This window comes from Narcine bancroftii, chromosome 9, assembly GCF_036971445.1.
Source record: "Narcine bancroftii isolate sNarBan1 chromosome 9, sNarBan1.hap1, whole genome shotgun sequence".
NCBI classification, from domain to species: Eukaryota; Metazoa; Chordata; class Chondrichthyes; order Torpediniformes; family Narcinidae; genus Narcine; species Narcine bancroftii.
In genome coordinates this window covers 68,878,153-68,892,684 of record NC_091477.1, presented here as the reverse complement: position 1 = coordinate 68,892,684, position 14,532 = coordinate 68,878,153, and the positions used below count along the sequence as shown (strand labels likewise).

Sequence of the window (14,532 nt, the reverse complement as noted above, 5' to 3'; positions counted from 1 at the left end):
CCATCTTCCTTTTTACCTCCTTTCCTGTCGTTCTTTCTTTCTCTCATCAAACCATGTCATTCTCTCTCTCTCATCAAACCATTGCATCACGCATTATCTCTGAACTCATCCTTCTCCGTTCTGTCAGCCCCATCTTCCCTTTTACCTCCTTTCCTGTCATTCTCTCTCTCTCTCTCATCAAACCATGTCATTCTTTCTCTCTCTCTCTCTCATCAAACCATTGCATCACGCATTATCTCTGAACTCATCCTTCTCCGTTCTGTCAGCCCCATCTTCCCTTTTACCTCCTTTCCTGTCATTCTCTCTCTTTCTCTCTCCCTCTTCCCTTTTCACCCTGTCTCCGTTGCATTCACAGCAGCAAACCACCATGCCCTCCCCCATCAATTCCCTCCCCCAGTTCCTTTTATTGGCTCCTTCTCCATATCTAGCTCTGATTATCTGAAATCAGATTCTCCAATATACTCAATTATTCAATTTTTTTTAAAAAATTCAGATAAATGAGGATGTCCGAACCAAATCAGAAATCCTCATTTACTCAAAATTGTTCTGGAGCCGAACTGACCTCACAGGTTAAAAAATAATTCACTCGACATGAAATTAGAACGATGATTGTCCTCGTTTCTAGTAACTCCCTCCCCTCTCTTTCCATTCATTCTTTACAGGGAGTATCGTGGTTAGTATCCCTGCCTGTCAAGTGGGTGACCAGGGTTAATTTCCCCACTGGGGAGCCATGAAACATAGACAACAATTTCCTTATTCTAATATATCCTAATTTGAGAATATCATCTTCCATAGCGTGGGGAACGATATCCCAAATTTCTATCTGTTTAATCCAACAAATCAAATTCTGTGGCTGTTACTTTATGTAGTTTTAATTCATTGATAGAACGGATAAACATTTTGCATAGCTTTGCCACAAGACTTTTATAATGTTGAATAACAAAGTATTTAATTTATGCTATATATATAAAAAGTATATGAAAATCTTTTAAAGAGATACACAAACTTTAAAGATATGCAAAACAGTATTAAAAGAGTCAAAAATTCAAAGAAAAATTTCTCGTGCTCACGCTTCCTTCACATCTGGTTGAATAATGAGCAAGTGGTTGGCCCAAGTGGATATTACAACATATTACATCATAGTCACTATGGTAACACTACAAGCAATAGTTCTCTTAAAGAGACAGGCACAAATTAACTAAGAATCAAAAACACAAGGTTTTAACCTTTACGCTGAGGGGGAACTTTTTTTTTTTTTTTTTTTTTTTTTTTTTTTTTTTTTACACAGAGGGTGGTGGGTATCTGGAATGGGCAGCTGGAGGAGGAGATTGAGGCAAGTACTATTGCAATGTTTTAACAACATTTGGATAGATACAAAGATATTAGGATGGGTTGAAAAGAAAATGGGCCAAACACAGGGAGGTGGGACTAGAGTGGTGGGTTATTTTGGTCATTGTGGGCAAGTTGGGACGAAGGCCCTGTTTCTACACTGTGTGGCGCTATGAGAAAGAGAACAGGTTATTAGGAAATAATCGAGGAATTGGGACTGTTAGAATTAGTCTGAGAAGTGGTTTTGACTCAGTAGGTAAAATAGCCTTCAATGTTATATGAATGGAGACAGGAAAGCACATGAGGTGGAACAGGAGCTGAACCAGCAAAAAAGGCAAGGGAATTCTTACTGAGGGACAGCTGCCTTCTCCAAGTCACATCATGAGATCTTTGATTTTCACCAGGTGGGCCTCAAGAGAACTCAGTTGAAGGCAGACGATGCTGCTTTAACACACAAAAGCTGGAGGACCTCAGCGGATCAGGTAGCATCCATGGAAGGCAATTAGACACTCAATGTTTTGGGCCATAACCCATCATCAGAAGGGACTGCCCAGTTTTCCAGCATCTGCCATCTCCCTTGTTTACCAGATGAGGCTTCTCCTGCTGCCTATTTGAACTATTTACCCCATATCAAATCCCTTTGGACTGGAGCATCTTGTCGTGGTGCTGTACATTTATATTGATGGAGGTTCAGCACTGGGCATCTTCCAAATCCACCACCATGGAGATGTTTTCATTCTGAACAGACCCTGAATGTTTCAAGGACCGGGTGTGGTGGGGGGGGGGGGGGAGGGGGCACCCAAAAATAAGCCCTATGGGGAATCATACTTTTGGTCTTGGGTTTCAAAGGAAATGGGAGAACACTGCAGAGAGGAAGGAGAGGTACTTGCTTGAAGCAGATAAAATTGGAAAGATCAGCTTGCGATTGGGCCAAAATCATGGTATGGTAGGAGCAAACAATGACACGGTTGACTGAAGGACTTGATTGCATGCAGTAGAAGCACACAAAATGCTAGAGGAACTCAGTAGAAGGGAATAGATGGTTGACATTTCAAGCTGAAACCTTCAACAGGAAACCCTACAGTATGTATTTCATATTTAAGGATAAGTTGCGAGAGAGAGAGTTTTGAATGAGATGAGCAAGGCCTCCACAAATAAATAGTGGGATTTTCCTTGTCACCTTTTGTTTAGAGATACAGGTTCTCCCTGCCTATGAGCCCATGCCACCCAAATACACCCATGCGACCAATTAACTGAACAAGCCATGGGTGGGAAGAAACAGTAGCACCTGAAAGGAATCCACGCAGACACAGGGAGAGCATACAAACTCCTTACATTTGGCACCACATTCGAACTCCTTACATTTGGCACCACATTCGAACCTGTGTCGCTAGCATTGTCGAGGTGTTATGCCAATTGCTACGTTAACTGTGTAAAACCACTCCTTTAGAAGAGGGGACTCTCCAATATTTGTTCTTGGGCAGAGGTACTAAAAAAACTAAACAACTCAGCCTTGGGTCAGTTCTAGAAATAACTTTTAATAATATTATGAGATTTTAAAAATTATGGGTTAATTTGAAGTAAAACAAAATGGTTGAGGGTAAATCAATGGATGGTTTACATTAGGGAATCTCACTGTCTTTGGAGAGGTGGGAACATTTTTCATTTTCTTCGATGACAAACTTTAAATGAGGCCTTGGTTCTTTCTGTATAACACGGTGAAAAGAAGAATGTTAGTATGCCACATAATGTACCAACATAGAGATAAGAGCAGGAGGCCCGTTAAGCCGGACCCACCATTCAATAAGATCATAGCTGATTGGCCAGGGTCTCAGCTTCATTTACTGTCTGTTCACCATCACCCTTAATTCCCTTATTATTCCAAAACTACTTATCCTTGTCTTAATTTAATGAGGCACTGCTTTCTTGGACAGACCCACCACTCTCTGGAAGAACCAGTTCCTCCTCATCTTCGTCTTAAATCTACTTCCTGAATCTAGAGGCTCTGAACTCTCATTCTAGCTTCACCTATCAACAGAATCAACCTGCTTCTATCTTATTTACCTCCTTCATAATTTTATGTCTCTAAAGGATTGCTCTTCGTCCTTCTAAACACTAGTGAGTGTAGTCCCAGGCTACTCAATCCCTTTGTAAGCTAACCTCTGGAATCAACCTGGCAAATTTCCTCTGTACCACCTCCCAAGCCAGTACATCATTTCTCAAATGAGGAGACCGGAACTGAAGGCATTACTTTCGGTGCAGACTCACTGTTCGGATGTCAGAGCGATGTAAAGTGCATGGTTTAGCCAGTAGGAAATTCAAAGAAGGCCATAATTGCAGTTGTACCATGGTGAGAATGTAAGGCTCAAGTATCAAGGAGTTACCCTCTCAACCCCGAGTCAGAAGGTAATGGGTTCAAACCACATTCCAGCGGCTTGAAGCAATAATTCTTATGGGATGATGCTCAGGTCTGGATGCACAGCTACAAAGAGATGTTCTTTGCATTTGGATACAAGGATTGCCATCACAGTATTTAAAGAAAAGAGCAGCTATACACAACCAATATTTATCCTTGAGTCAATTTTCTTTATACAGCATCTTGCTGTGCATAGTATTTCCTATATTAAAGCAATGACTACACTTCAAAAACTTTCTTCCTTGGCTACGGAGCATTTTTAGGGTGTCCTTTGGATATGAAAGATGCCATATAAATGCAAGTCTTTTTTTTTCCTCTACAAAACAGTCTGATCCTTGTAAGGCCATCTATGTACTGAATAGCAAGCGCACAGATGGATACTAATGGACTGTTAATAGAATTTTCAAATGCTCAATAGGGAGTGCTTTGCTTTTCATAATTGTTAATCTGTCATATACTTTATCAATAAAAGTGCTATTGTTCAAAGAAGCTAAGATTGTGGTCTGTGGAACTGAATGTTCCGGGGAGTATGAAAAGCTTTATTCGGTCACTGGAACTCTTTTCTATAAAGTGTGGCAGCAAGGAGAGCTGCAATTATGAGGCACAAAGCCACTGAAAATTGCCATGTACTTACTAAGAAGCAAAATCAATTGCTGGCCACAAAGAGTTGTCTTTTCACATAAAGGAGAGCAGACTTGTTAAATTCAGTGGTCAATGTAAGGGAGCAAGAATACCATTCACACAATTATACAATAAACGGCAGCTTTTATTTTCTCGCTTTTTCTCTTATCTGGAATCACCAATGTCCTTTGTTACACGGGAATCTTGATCGTGTTGTGTGTGTCATGACAGGTGAAGGACTTTCTTCTCTCAAAGGAATTACACTTTCTTCTTCCCTTGAGCAGCTCGGCAGTGCCTTGTCCACTCGGAGCCAAGTGCCGCACAACTTTCAGACTTGAGGTCCTTGTTTTTGGTTGAAAGTTTCATCCCTTTCTAATTGGGATGGTTAGAAGCTTTGAATTTTCACCAGGGAAATGTCATAACAGAAGGATGGTGTTCAACAATTGACAGGTGAAAAGAAAGCAAGGTTTCTAGCCAAATAGGACCATGTTCAATAATAACTGGGACAATTGGATGATTTTTTTTGAACTGGCAGAGACTCCATTTTTCTGTCAATTGTGATTGAGGTCACTCTCGTGCATTCAATGGGTGTTTTGTTTCTTGTCAGCCATACTGGCTGGGAAGATTGGACTGGGTACTGGTGAGTCAGTGGAGATGGTCATGTAAACAGACAATTAGGTTTATTAGCCCAAGTCCAAAGATATAGTTCAAGTTCCACGCTATTATTATTTGACTGTACACATACAACCAGACCACAAAGTATACAGTTACACATACACTTCTTTTTCTCTTTGGCTTGGCTTCGCGGACGAAGATTTATGGAGGGGGTAAAAGTCCACGTCAGCTGCAGGCTCGTTTGTGGCTGACAAGTCCGATGCGGGACAGGCAGACACGGTTGCAGCGGCTGCAGGGGAAAATTGGTTGGTTGGGGTTGGGTGTTGGGTTTTTCCTCCTTTGCCTTTTGTCAGTGAGGTGGGATCTGCGGTCTTCTTCAAAGGAGGTTGCTGCCCGCCAAACTGTGAGGCGCCAAGATGCACGGTTTGAAGCGATATCAGCCCACTGGCGGTGGTCAATGTGGCAGGCACCAAGAGATTTCTTTAGGCAGTCCTTGTACCTTTTCTTTGGTGCACCTCTGTCACGGTGGCCAGTGGAGAGCTCGCCATATAACACGATCTTGGGAAGGCGATGATCCTCCATTCTGGAGACGTGACCCACCCAGCGCAGGACATAATAATCACATATGAAGGTATAATTTAAAATAAATATATATAAATATCTTCGAATTATTAACTCAGTTATGGAATACTGATCATCACTCTCACAGCCTGTGGGAAGAAGCTATTTCCCAGCCTGGCAGACCTGATTTTGATGTTCCTGTACCTCCTTCCTGACGCTAGTGAGTCAAAGATACTGTCAGCTGGATGGAAAAGGTCCGCAATATGTGAATGTTGACAATAAAGTAGAGGGAGACCCCAGTGACCTTCACTGCCATGCCCCCAGAAACAATAAACACAGAATCCCCCTTGTCCTCACCTACCACCCCACCAGCCTCCGCATCCAAAGCATTATCTGCTGGAATTTCCGTCATTTACTACAGGACCCCACCACCAGACATTTTTCCTTCTCCTCCCCTCTCGGCCTTCCATAGGGTCTACTCCCTCCGTGACTCCCTTGTCCACTCTTCCCACCCCACTCATCGCCCCCCCCCCAGCACCTTTCACTGTGATCGTAAGAGGTGTAATACCTGCACCCACACCTCCTCCCTCACCACAGTCCGAGGTCCCAAACAGACCTTTCAGGTGAACCAACACTTCACCTGTACCTCCACTGAACTAATTTACTGCATACAGTGCACCCTCTGTGGCCTTCTCTACATTGGAAGGACTGGTCGCAGATTAGGAGATCGCTTCACCCAGCACCTCCTCTCTGTCCGCAACAAAAGCGACCTTCCTGTAGCCAACCATTTCAATTCTGAGTCACAGTCCATGGCCTTTCACACCACCCCACTCTGACCACCCACAGATTGGAGGAATAACTCCTCGTTTTCTGTCTGGGCACCCTCCAACCCCAGGGAATGAACATTGAGTTCACCGCATTCCACTAATCAGCTTGCCTTCCCCCACCCCCCACCACTTTAACTTTAACTCGTTGTTCCAGTTCCTACTTCCTTTCTCTCTCCACCTAGTCTAGACTCTTTTCTCCCCCCTCTCCACCTATCAACTCCCATTCTCACCACCTTTCGCCTTTTGTTCAGACATCTCTCATGTTCCCCCACGCCTTGATGAAGGGCTCAAGCCCGAAACGTTGGTGATGTGTCTTTACCATTGCTACATAAAGGCACCGTTTGAAATCCTGAGTTTCTCCAGCATTTGTATGTGGTATTTTTTCACTTAACCATGGTGTCAGCAGAATCCTGTGTTGTACCCCTTCACGGCCATTTTGATGATCCTCTGTATTGACTTCCCAGAGCCACACAATGATGCAGCCACACAGGACACTCTCAATTGTGCTCCTGTATAAGGTTGTGAGGATGGGGGTTTATGGATGGTGTGATGTAACATCATCTCTGTGTGAAACGTGTAGTTTCAATAAACACTCTGGGGCTTATTTGATAAATTTAGTGATTACCATAAAGTAAGTGAGTTGTTCAATCATGGTGTTAAATGGAGGGCTGTTTTGAATAGTTTCTGGCTCAACATTGACACTTTCTGATAGGCTCGGAGTTGAATTGTAAAGTCAACCATCCCACTCCAGGTCCATCTGAAAATGGTAGGTATCCGCAGTCTCAGTCATTGCCAGCACCTTGGGCTTGCCAAGAAAATGACTCACTAGATCAATACTTGCACCCAGTTATTGCAAAGCCATGTCTTGATCCCTCCTTGAAATGCTTTGGTTTGAAAGGACAACACTTTTAGCCAAGTCTTGCACCTTTTCAGAAGTGGGTCAAAAGGTCACGGAAATTAATTTTGAATGCGGAAGAGCAGTCGGGTTCTTAGACCTGTCACGTGATTTGATTTATTTATCGAAGAGAGGGCCCAGTCCCAAAAGCAGGCAGATTCTGTGGACAGAACCTTGTAAAAAGTGTCCAGCTGCATGGCATGTGGTTCCAAAGCTGCACCCCAAACCACAGGCCAGTCATAAGCCTGTTAGCAGCTGGCACGAAAGTTGACCCCTTGCTCTTTAACAAAGGCATCAATCCCAGTAAGGTTCTTAGCCCCTTGCGCACAAGCAGCAGGGGAATTTAATCGGCTCCTCTGCAAGATTTACCTCCCTGCTAATTCCTGTCATGACTGCAAGTTTCTCCTTATCCTTCCATCCCATTATCCCTCGCTCTGCTGTGCCTTATGAATGACATTAATGCTGTTCAATCAAAATTAGAAGGCAATTATAAACTGAAGAGAGGAGCAGAAAGGTTGAAGGGAAATCAGCAAATCTTTGGACACAGATCTGAGCTTCCAACTCCTTACTCAATGTATCCTCTTAAAAAAAATGCTCCCCACTGTAAATGGTCTCACTGCAAAATGCCTCCATCTTCCTGGGCAGAACCCAATGTATTGTCTGTTCTGAGTTTCTCCAAATCACTCTCTATCTTAATCTGACAGCCAGACTTGATTAACCTGCATTCAAATTAGTTTTCTAGCCACCAGCTGCTGTAGTGAAATTATCTTAATTTTACAGTTATTACCTTTAAGCTTTAAAGTGTGCACTTATTCTCCATCTTGTGATAGATGGTATGGGGAATGGAAGCTGACTTTCCAGGCTTAAAGAAGCAGTGAACCACAATTTTATCAATTTTTCCCCTCATGCCATACATTATATAGTTCTACAAATAAACTTCACAGATTTGGAATGCATGGTGGCACAGCCAATGGCCCAGATTCAGTCCTGATCTCAGATGCTACATGTGTGGAATTTGCACATCCCTCTGTGGCCACATGGGTCCGCCCACCTCCCCACCCCATCATCCCCATCCCAGATGCTCCAGTTTCCTCCCACATCTCAAAGGCATGCACTAATTGGCCCCCGTGAATTGCTCTCGCAAAGCCGCCAAACCTGGTGATGCAATTCGGAACCAAGGGTCAAAGGGGTGCCATTGAACAGCAAGCTGCACAGCTACAGAGGTTTCTGGGGGAACTGGAGGTGGTGAGGGCTTGTCTATGGTCCACCGCCACTCAAGGTCTCTGAAAGGCCTCTCTTTCACTTCTCTTTTTTTGCTTTAGTAATGGCTCTTGATTTGTGTTGACCCTTTCTCCATCTCTTCAGGGGAGGACAGAAAAGGGTTTGTGTGTTTTGACTATAAATTAAATGGAGACAAAATAGCAAAGTCTGAAGGCACTGGGTTTGAATGTAGTACGGCAAGGTGCTGGAGAAACTCAGCAGCTCACACAATATCCACAGGCAGGCAACGTCTGGGGTTTGGGGATAACAGAATACAATATGGTAGGTGCATCATGGTTTGCATGGACTCGATATGCCAAAGGGCTTGCTTCTATCCTGTTTCTCTCTGTGTCTCTCCATAACGGCAATCCTTTCTTTCCTCCACCCAGTGTGGTCACCTGACACCATCTTCGCTTCCACTGCCCTCACCCCCACCTCCAAGCCCATTTCTGCTGTGACTCCCATTCCCTCTGCTCTCCCTCTCGAACAAAGCATCCCTTTGGGCAGCTGGCTGACCCCTCCACCACCACCCCATTTTCCATCTCTCATAAGCTTCAGCTGTCACTCTTTTCACTGACATTTCCTTCCTTTAGTTAAATCTGTTCACTCGAGTAAGCATTTTTCCTAACACATTAATATCCAGATAACATTGTATTTCTGTTTTTTGCTGGGAAATCTACAATCACACTCTCATGAGATATGTTAGAACAGTGGTTTGGTGCAGTTAGCGCAAAGCTGTTACATCGCCAGTGATTGGGACAGGAGTTCGAATCCGGCGCTGTCTGTAAGCATTTTCTCCCCATATCTGCGTGGGTCTCGTCTCGGCACTCCGGCTTCCTCCCACCATTCAAAAAAACATACAGAACAGGAGGTCATTTGGGTGTAATTGGGGGGTCATGGGCTTGTGGGTGTAGGTCTAAATAAAGTCAACCTTTTTCTTTCCACTCACATACCACCTCTGTCACTTTTAATAAGATACCATAGATACTCTATAGTTAATAAGGAATTACTTTGGTAGTAATTACTACTTTGGTAGTAATTCCTTACTAACTACTAAACATCTATAGCATCCTATCAAAGGTGACAAAAGAATGTTATACGCTGCATACCAATTGTCAGAACAACCCTGCCAAGTCGCAGTGGTGTTTGTATTAAACATCTATGTTCTTCTCTTTCCATCCAGCTTCGTTTTCAAGCTCGTGTATCTTTAAATGGTTAATTTTAAAACAATATAGGGCAATATCAGGTCTTTCCAGCCCATGCAACCAATGCCATCCTATTAACCTACCAACATTTTCAAGAATGGGAGGAAACCAGAGGAAACCCACGCAGGTCAAGGGGAGAACGTACAAACTCCTTGTGGACAGTGGCAGGTCTTCTCCCTGATGGTTGGTGGGCAGAGGGGAGTGTGACTGGGGTGGGACGAGTCCTTTAGTATCTTAGCAGCTTTCCTGAGATCAACGGAGTCAATGGAGGGGAGGTTGGTTTGTGTGTTGACCTGGGCTGCATTCATGACTCACTGCAGTTTCTTGCTGCTTCGGGCAGAGCAGCTCCTGTAACAAGCAGTGATGCACCCAGACAGGATACTTTCTGTGGTGCATCCGTAAAAATTGTTGGTCGGAGAAATTTCTTCAGGATTCTGAGAAATTAGTTATTGGTAAACTTTCTTGGCCATGACATCGAAGTGGTTGGATAAGGATATGTTGACTCCTAAGAACCTGAACCTGTCCACTATCTCCACCATATTACTATACACAGGAAACACATTTGATGAAGCCTGTGACCATCTCCATATTTTTGTTGATATTGATGTTGTCATCCTGACACCATGCCTCTAGACTCCCTACCTCCTTCTTGTGCGTTTCATTGAGCATCTTTGGTCTGTCCACTGCAACAGCGAGGACCTCCCAGTAGCCAACCATTTTAATTCCACACACCGTTCCCACACCAACATGTCTGTTCATGCCTCATGTACTGCCGAATCAAACCCACTGCAAATGAGAGGAACAATGCCTTATAGTCCTTCTTGGCAGACTCCAACCTGTCAAGATTGACTTCTCCAATTTCCCTCAACCACCTCTTCAGGTCTCTGTCTCCTTCTTACAGCTGCCCACTCCCTTTCTTCTGCTTTCAGAGTTATCTCTCTGCCCTCTCCGCAATCACATCTCGGCTTCTACCCTGTATCCACTTTCTTATCAGTTGGCCTGGCATCCTTCCCACTCCTCTTCCTCTCCCTCCTCCTCTCCCCCACATTTTTTATTCAGGCATTTATCTATTGTTCCACATTCCTAAGACAGGCCTCAGGTCCCAAACTTTGACTACCTTTCACTTCTGAGAGATGTTGTGTGACCTGCTGAATTTCTCCGGCACATTTGTGTATTGAGCTCTGCCACGCTGTTGTTTGAGATCTGGCCGACAAAGGCGGTGTCATCAACAGTGACCTGAACGTGTTGCTGAGTGGTAGGGTCAGAGAGTTGGTGGGAATGGGGGGGGAGGGAGGGTGGAGAATTAAAATGGGATTATCATAGGATTAATCCAAATGAATGGTTGGCATGGACTTGTGGGCCAAATGGCCTGTTTCCATGCTGCACCTCTCCATGACCATACTTGTGGTGGACTCAAGAAACTGCATCCTTTCAAGAGAGAAAAAAAGGAACCGACAACGATAAATGACTTTCGCAAGCTTGTGTTCATATTCAAGAGTGAAATTGTCTTGACAAAGCTTTTATCTGGTTGTGGTTATTCAGCCGACAGAGATACAAAGCAAAGGCTAAGTAGCTTTTAAATAAGAGTCCCAGAATGTATTAGCAAAGCACTGAAGAAGCTTTTAACTATCGTTAAGAATTTAGCAAATTAACCTATCTTAAACACTACCTTATGACATTAGACTTAAATACAATGAGCTGCAATCCAGCAGAACAGACCTATTTGAAATCACCTGTCCTTTATTACAAGGGTGGTTGAAGCAATTAGATGCAGTGTCTGATTTTTTAATAGACATAAATCCAGACTGTGAGGCTAAAGTCAGGTCTGTTGTTTGAGAATCTCGGCATCTCTTGCTTTTGTAGCTCTGACCTCCCTGTTAAGGAGCTGACATGCCCAAAATCAAACTTGTTTCCTTCTCTGCACCCCCTCCCACCCAATCCTACCCCCATCTGTCCCTAACTGGATAGAATGTTCTTTGTCTGGAACCTATCAGCCCACTCCGCCATCCCACCTTTAAGTGACATGCGCGGCTCTTTCTCCATTGATTTCACTGCAAATAAAAACCGGAAGTTCGTCCGTCCCTCTGTTAATCTTTGTTAAAACACGGGCATGTTGGAAAAACTTGGCAGGTCTCTGTGTCCAAAGGAGGTAAAGAGGTACTCTATAACAGACGTCTTAGGCCTCACCCCTTCAATCGCAGTGTCTGCAGACTTTGGTGTTTCACTATATTAATCCTTGTTCTTTTAAATTTACTGGAGCCCCATTTTTGTGATCCTTTTCAACTTACTGGAACAATCCACAATACATCACTTCCTTGCAGCAGATTGGTTTTGTTTGCTCTGTGGAACCCTGGGGTTCCATGGAAAGGAGTAAAGGTTCCACGGAAGAAGTGACCATGGAATGGTGTGCTCACTGAGCAGTGTGCAGTCTCCTGTGGTACACTAGAGACTGAGCACAGGAGTCCATGCTCAAAGCCTCACCCCAGACTGGGCAACACTGCCCTGCAGCAACCACTCCACCAGTTAGCCACCCCATCAAAGACAAACTACATCCCCTTCCAGTCTGAACCCACTCATTAAACCCACAGCATACCCACCCCTTCTGCCCCCCTCCACCCCAGACCAACACTCAAAGCTTTACAATGCTGCACCCATTGGTCCACTGCATTGCGACCGAAAATGCCTGAGCAAACTCACACATAAATCAAGGACAGTGCCCGACCCTGACCACACAGCAGCAGAAGGACCCGGAGTTGGAAGAAAAAATTCCTCCGCACAATACAAAAGAAACTGTGGAGACAAGTAGATTGAAAACAATAACAGAAATGTCAGAAGAACCCAGCCAGGCAGGCAGAAATGACACCCCAACAAAGGACCAAAGCCCTAAACATTGGCCACGCCTCTCCATCCTTGCCATACAAAGTACACAGATCGACCCACTGAGCCTCTCCAGCTCTGAGCCTCCAAAGCATTGTTAGCTGGCTGTCGCACCAATCCCAAGCACAAAGAATTCACCTCAACCCTGAAGCGTGACCTCCCATGCCCTCCCCACAAAGGTGGAGCCAGACATGCATACCCAACCCTAAAACTTCAGGGACAAGGCACCAACTGCCAGAGGAAGCCGGCCCCCCCCACCGGCCCGGCCCCCCCCCCCCCGGCCCGCCCCCCCCCCCCCCCGGCCCGGCCCCCCCCCCCGGCCCGGCCCCCCCCCCCCCCCCCGGCCCGGCCCCCCCCCCCCCCGGCCCGGAGGAAAAACCCAACACCCAACTCCAACCAACCAATTTTCCCTTGCAACTGCTGCAACCGTGTCTGCCTGTCCCACATCGGACTTGTCAGCCACAAACGAGCCAGCAGTTGATGTGGACATTACCCCTCCATTAATCTTCGTACGCGAAGCCAAGCCAAAGAAAGAAGAAAGATTTGGAGTAAATAAAATTCCTGTTTGGATTAACATAGAACTTAGTAAAATAGTAGAAACTAAAATTCAAGATTTTATTTATAAATTGTTAGTAGGATATAGAGATGCACCTGTTTTAAAACATTTGATTGAACTATGGAATAAAATTGATTATGAAATTGATGAAAAAAGGTTATCTGATACCTGTTTTGGATGTAATCAAGAAGTAGAATTATTTCTGCATTCTACTTGGAATACTAAAGTTAAACATTTTTGGTTGGAAGTTGGAATCTTTTTGGAACAAATAATAGGGGCCAAGTTCCCACAGGATCTGATGCTATTTTTGTTGGTTAATATTAGGGCTATAAGATCTAAATTGAAATTAATTATGTACCAGACTGAATTTGTACAAATTGCTTTCACAGTTTCTAGGAAGTGTATAGCAGTCACTTGGAAATCAGATATGGATTTAGGTATAGCGCAGTGATTCTCAACCTTTTTCTCTCCACTCACATACCACTTTAAGTATGGTATGTGGGTGGAAAGAAAAAGTTTGAAAACCTCTGTTTTAATTGTACCTAATTGACAGTTTCATAACTCCAAATGAAATGGGCCAATGACAATTTTTCTCAAACAAAATATTTCATTATCAATTGGGTCTAGAGCAGTGGTTCTCAACCTTCCCTTCCCACCAACATACTACCTTAAACAATCCCTTACTATCAAGAGCACCAGTGGCATAGGGAATACTTAAAGTGGTGTGTGAATGGAAAGAAAAAGGTTGAGAACCACTAATAGAGAGAGATGGCATGCCAAACTGCATAGTTATATCCACTTGAGAAAATAAGATAATTTACCAAATAAATATCAGATATTTTGGAAAATATTGTGCTCATATTTGCAATATGTGGGTATTAAAATTCTCTATAATTTAAAGTTACCCATCTCTTGGTAACCTTCTGGCTCCCTATTATTGTTAAGATTTTTATCATATACATTTTGTTCTCTTGGCATTCTTTCCAGTCTCATACCTCTTTAAATAATCCCTATGCCATCGGGGCTCTGTGATTTGTAAGGGATTACTTAAGGTTGTATGTGGGTGGAAAGAAAGTTTGAAAACCACTGTTTTAATCATACCTAATTGACTCGTTATGTGCATGGTTTCATAACTCCAAAGGAAATGAGCCAAGGACAATTTTTCTCCAAAATATTTCAGTAACAATTGGGCCTAGAGCAGTGATTCTCAACCTTCGCTTCCCACTCACATCCCACCTTAAGCCATCCCTTACTAATCTCAGAGCACCGATGGCATACTTAAAGTGGGATGTGAGTGGAAAGAAATAGGCTCAGAACCACTTTAATCTTTTGCTTTGTGTCTGCTGGCAGTTATTGATCATGTTACAATT

At 43.8% G+C, this 14,532-nt stretch overlaps 1 protein-coding gene across 2 annotated transcripts in view; it reads right to left on the bottom strand.

Annotated features, from left to right (window-relative positions):
* Positions 1-965: 965 nt before the first annotated feature.
* Positions 966-14,532, bottom strand: part of LOC138742237 (outer membrane protein H.8-like) — a 50,522-nt gene continuing 36,955 nt past the window's right edge. For both annotated transcript variants that reach the window (XM_069896355.1, XM_069896356.1), the window contains exon 5: positions 966-3,035. In XM_069896355.1, coding sequence (XP_069752456.1) covers positions 2,992-3,035 — 44 coding nt within the window. In that variant the 3' untranslated portion in view covers positions 966-2,991. The remainder of the gene's footprint in view (positions 3,036-14,532) is intronic.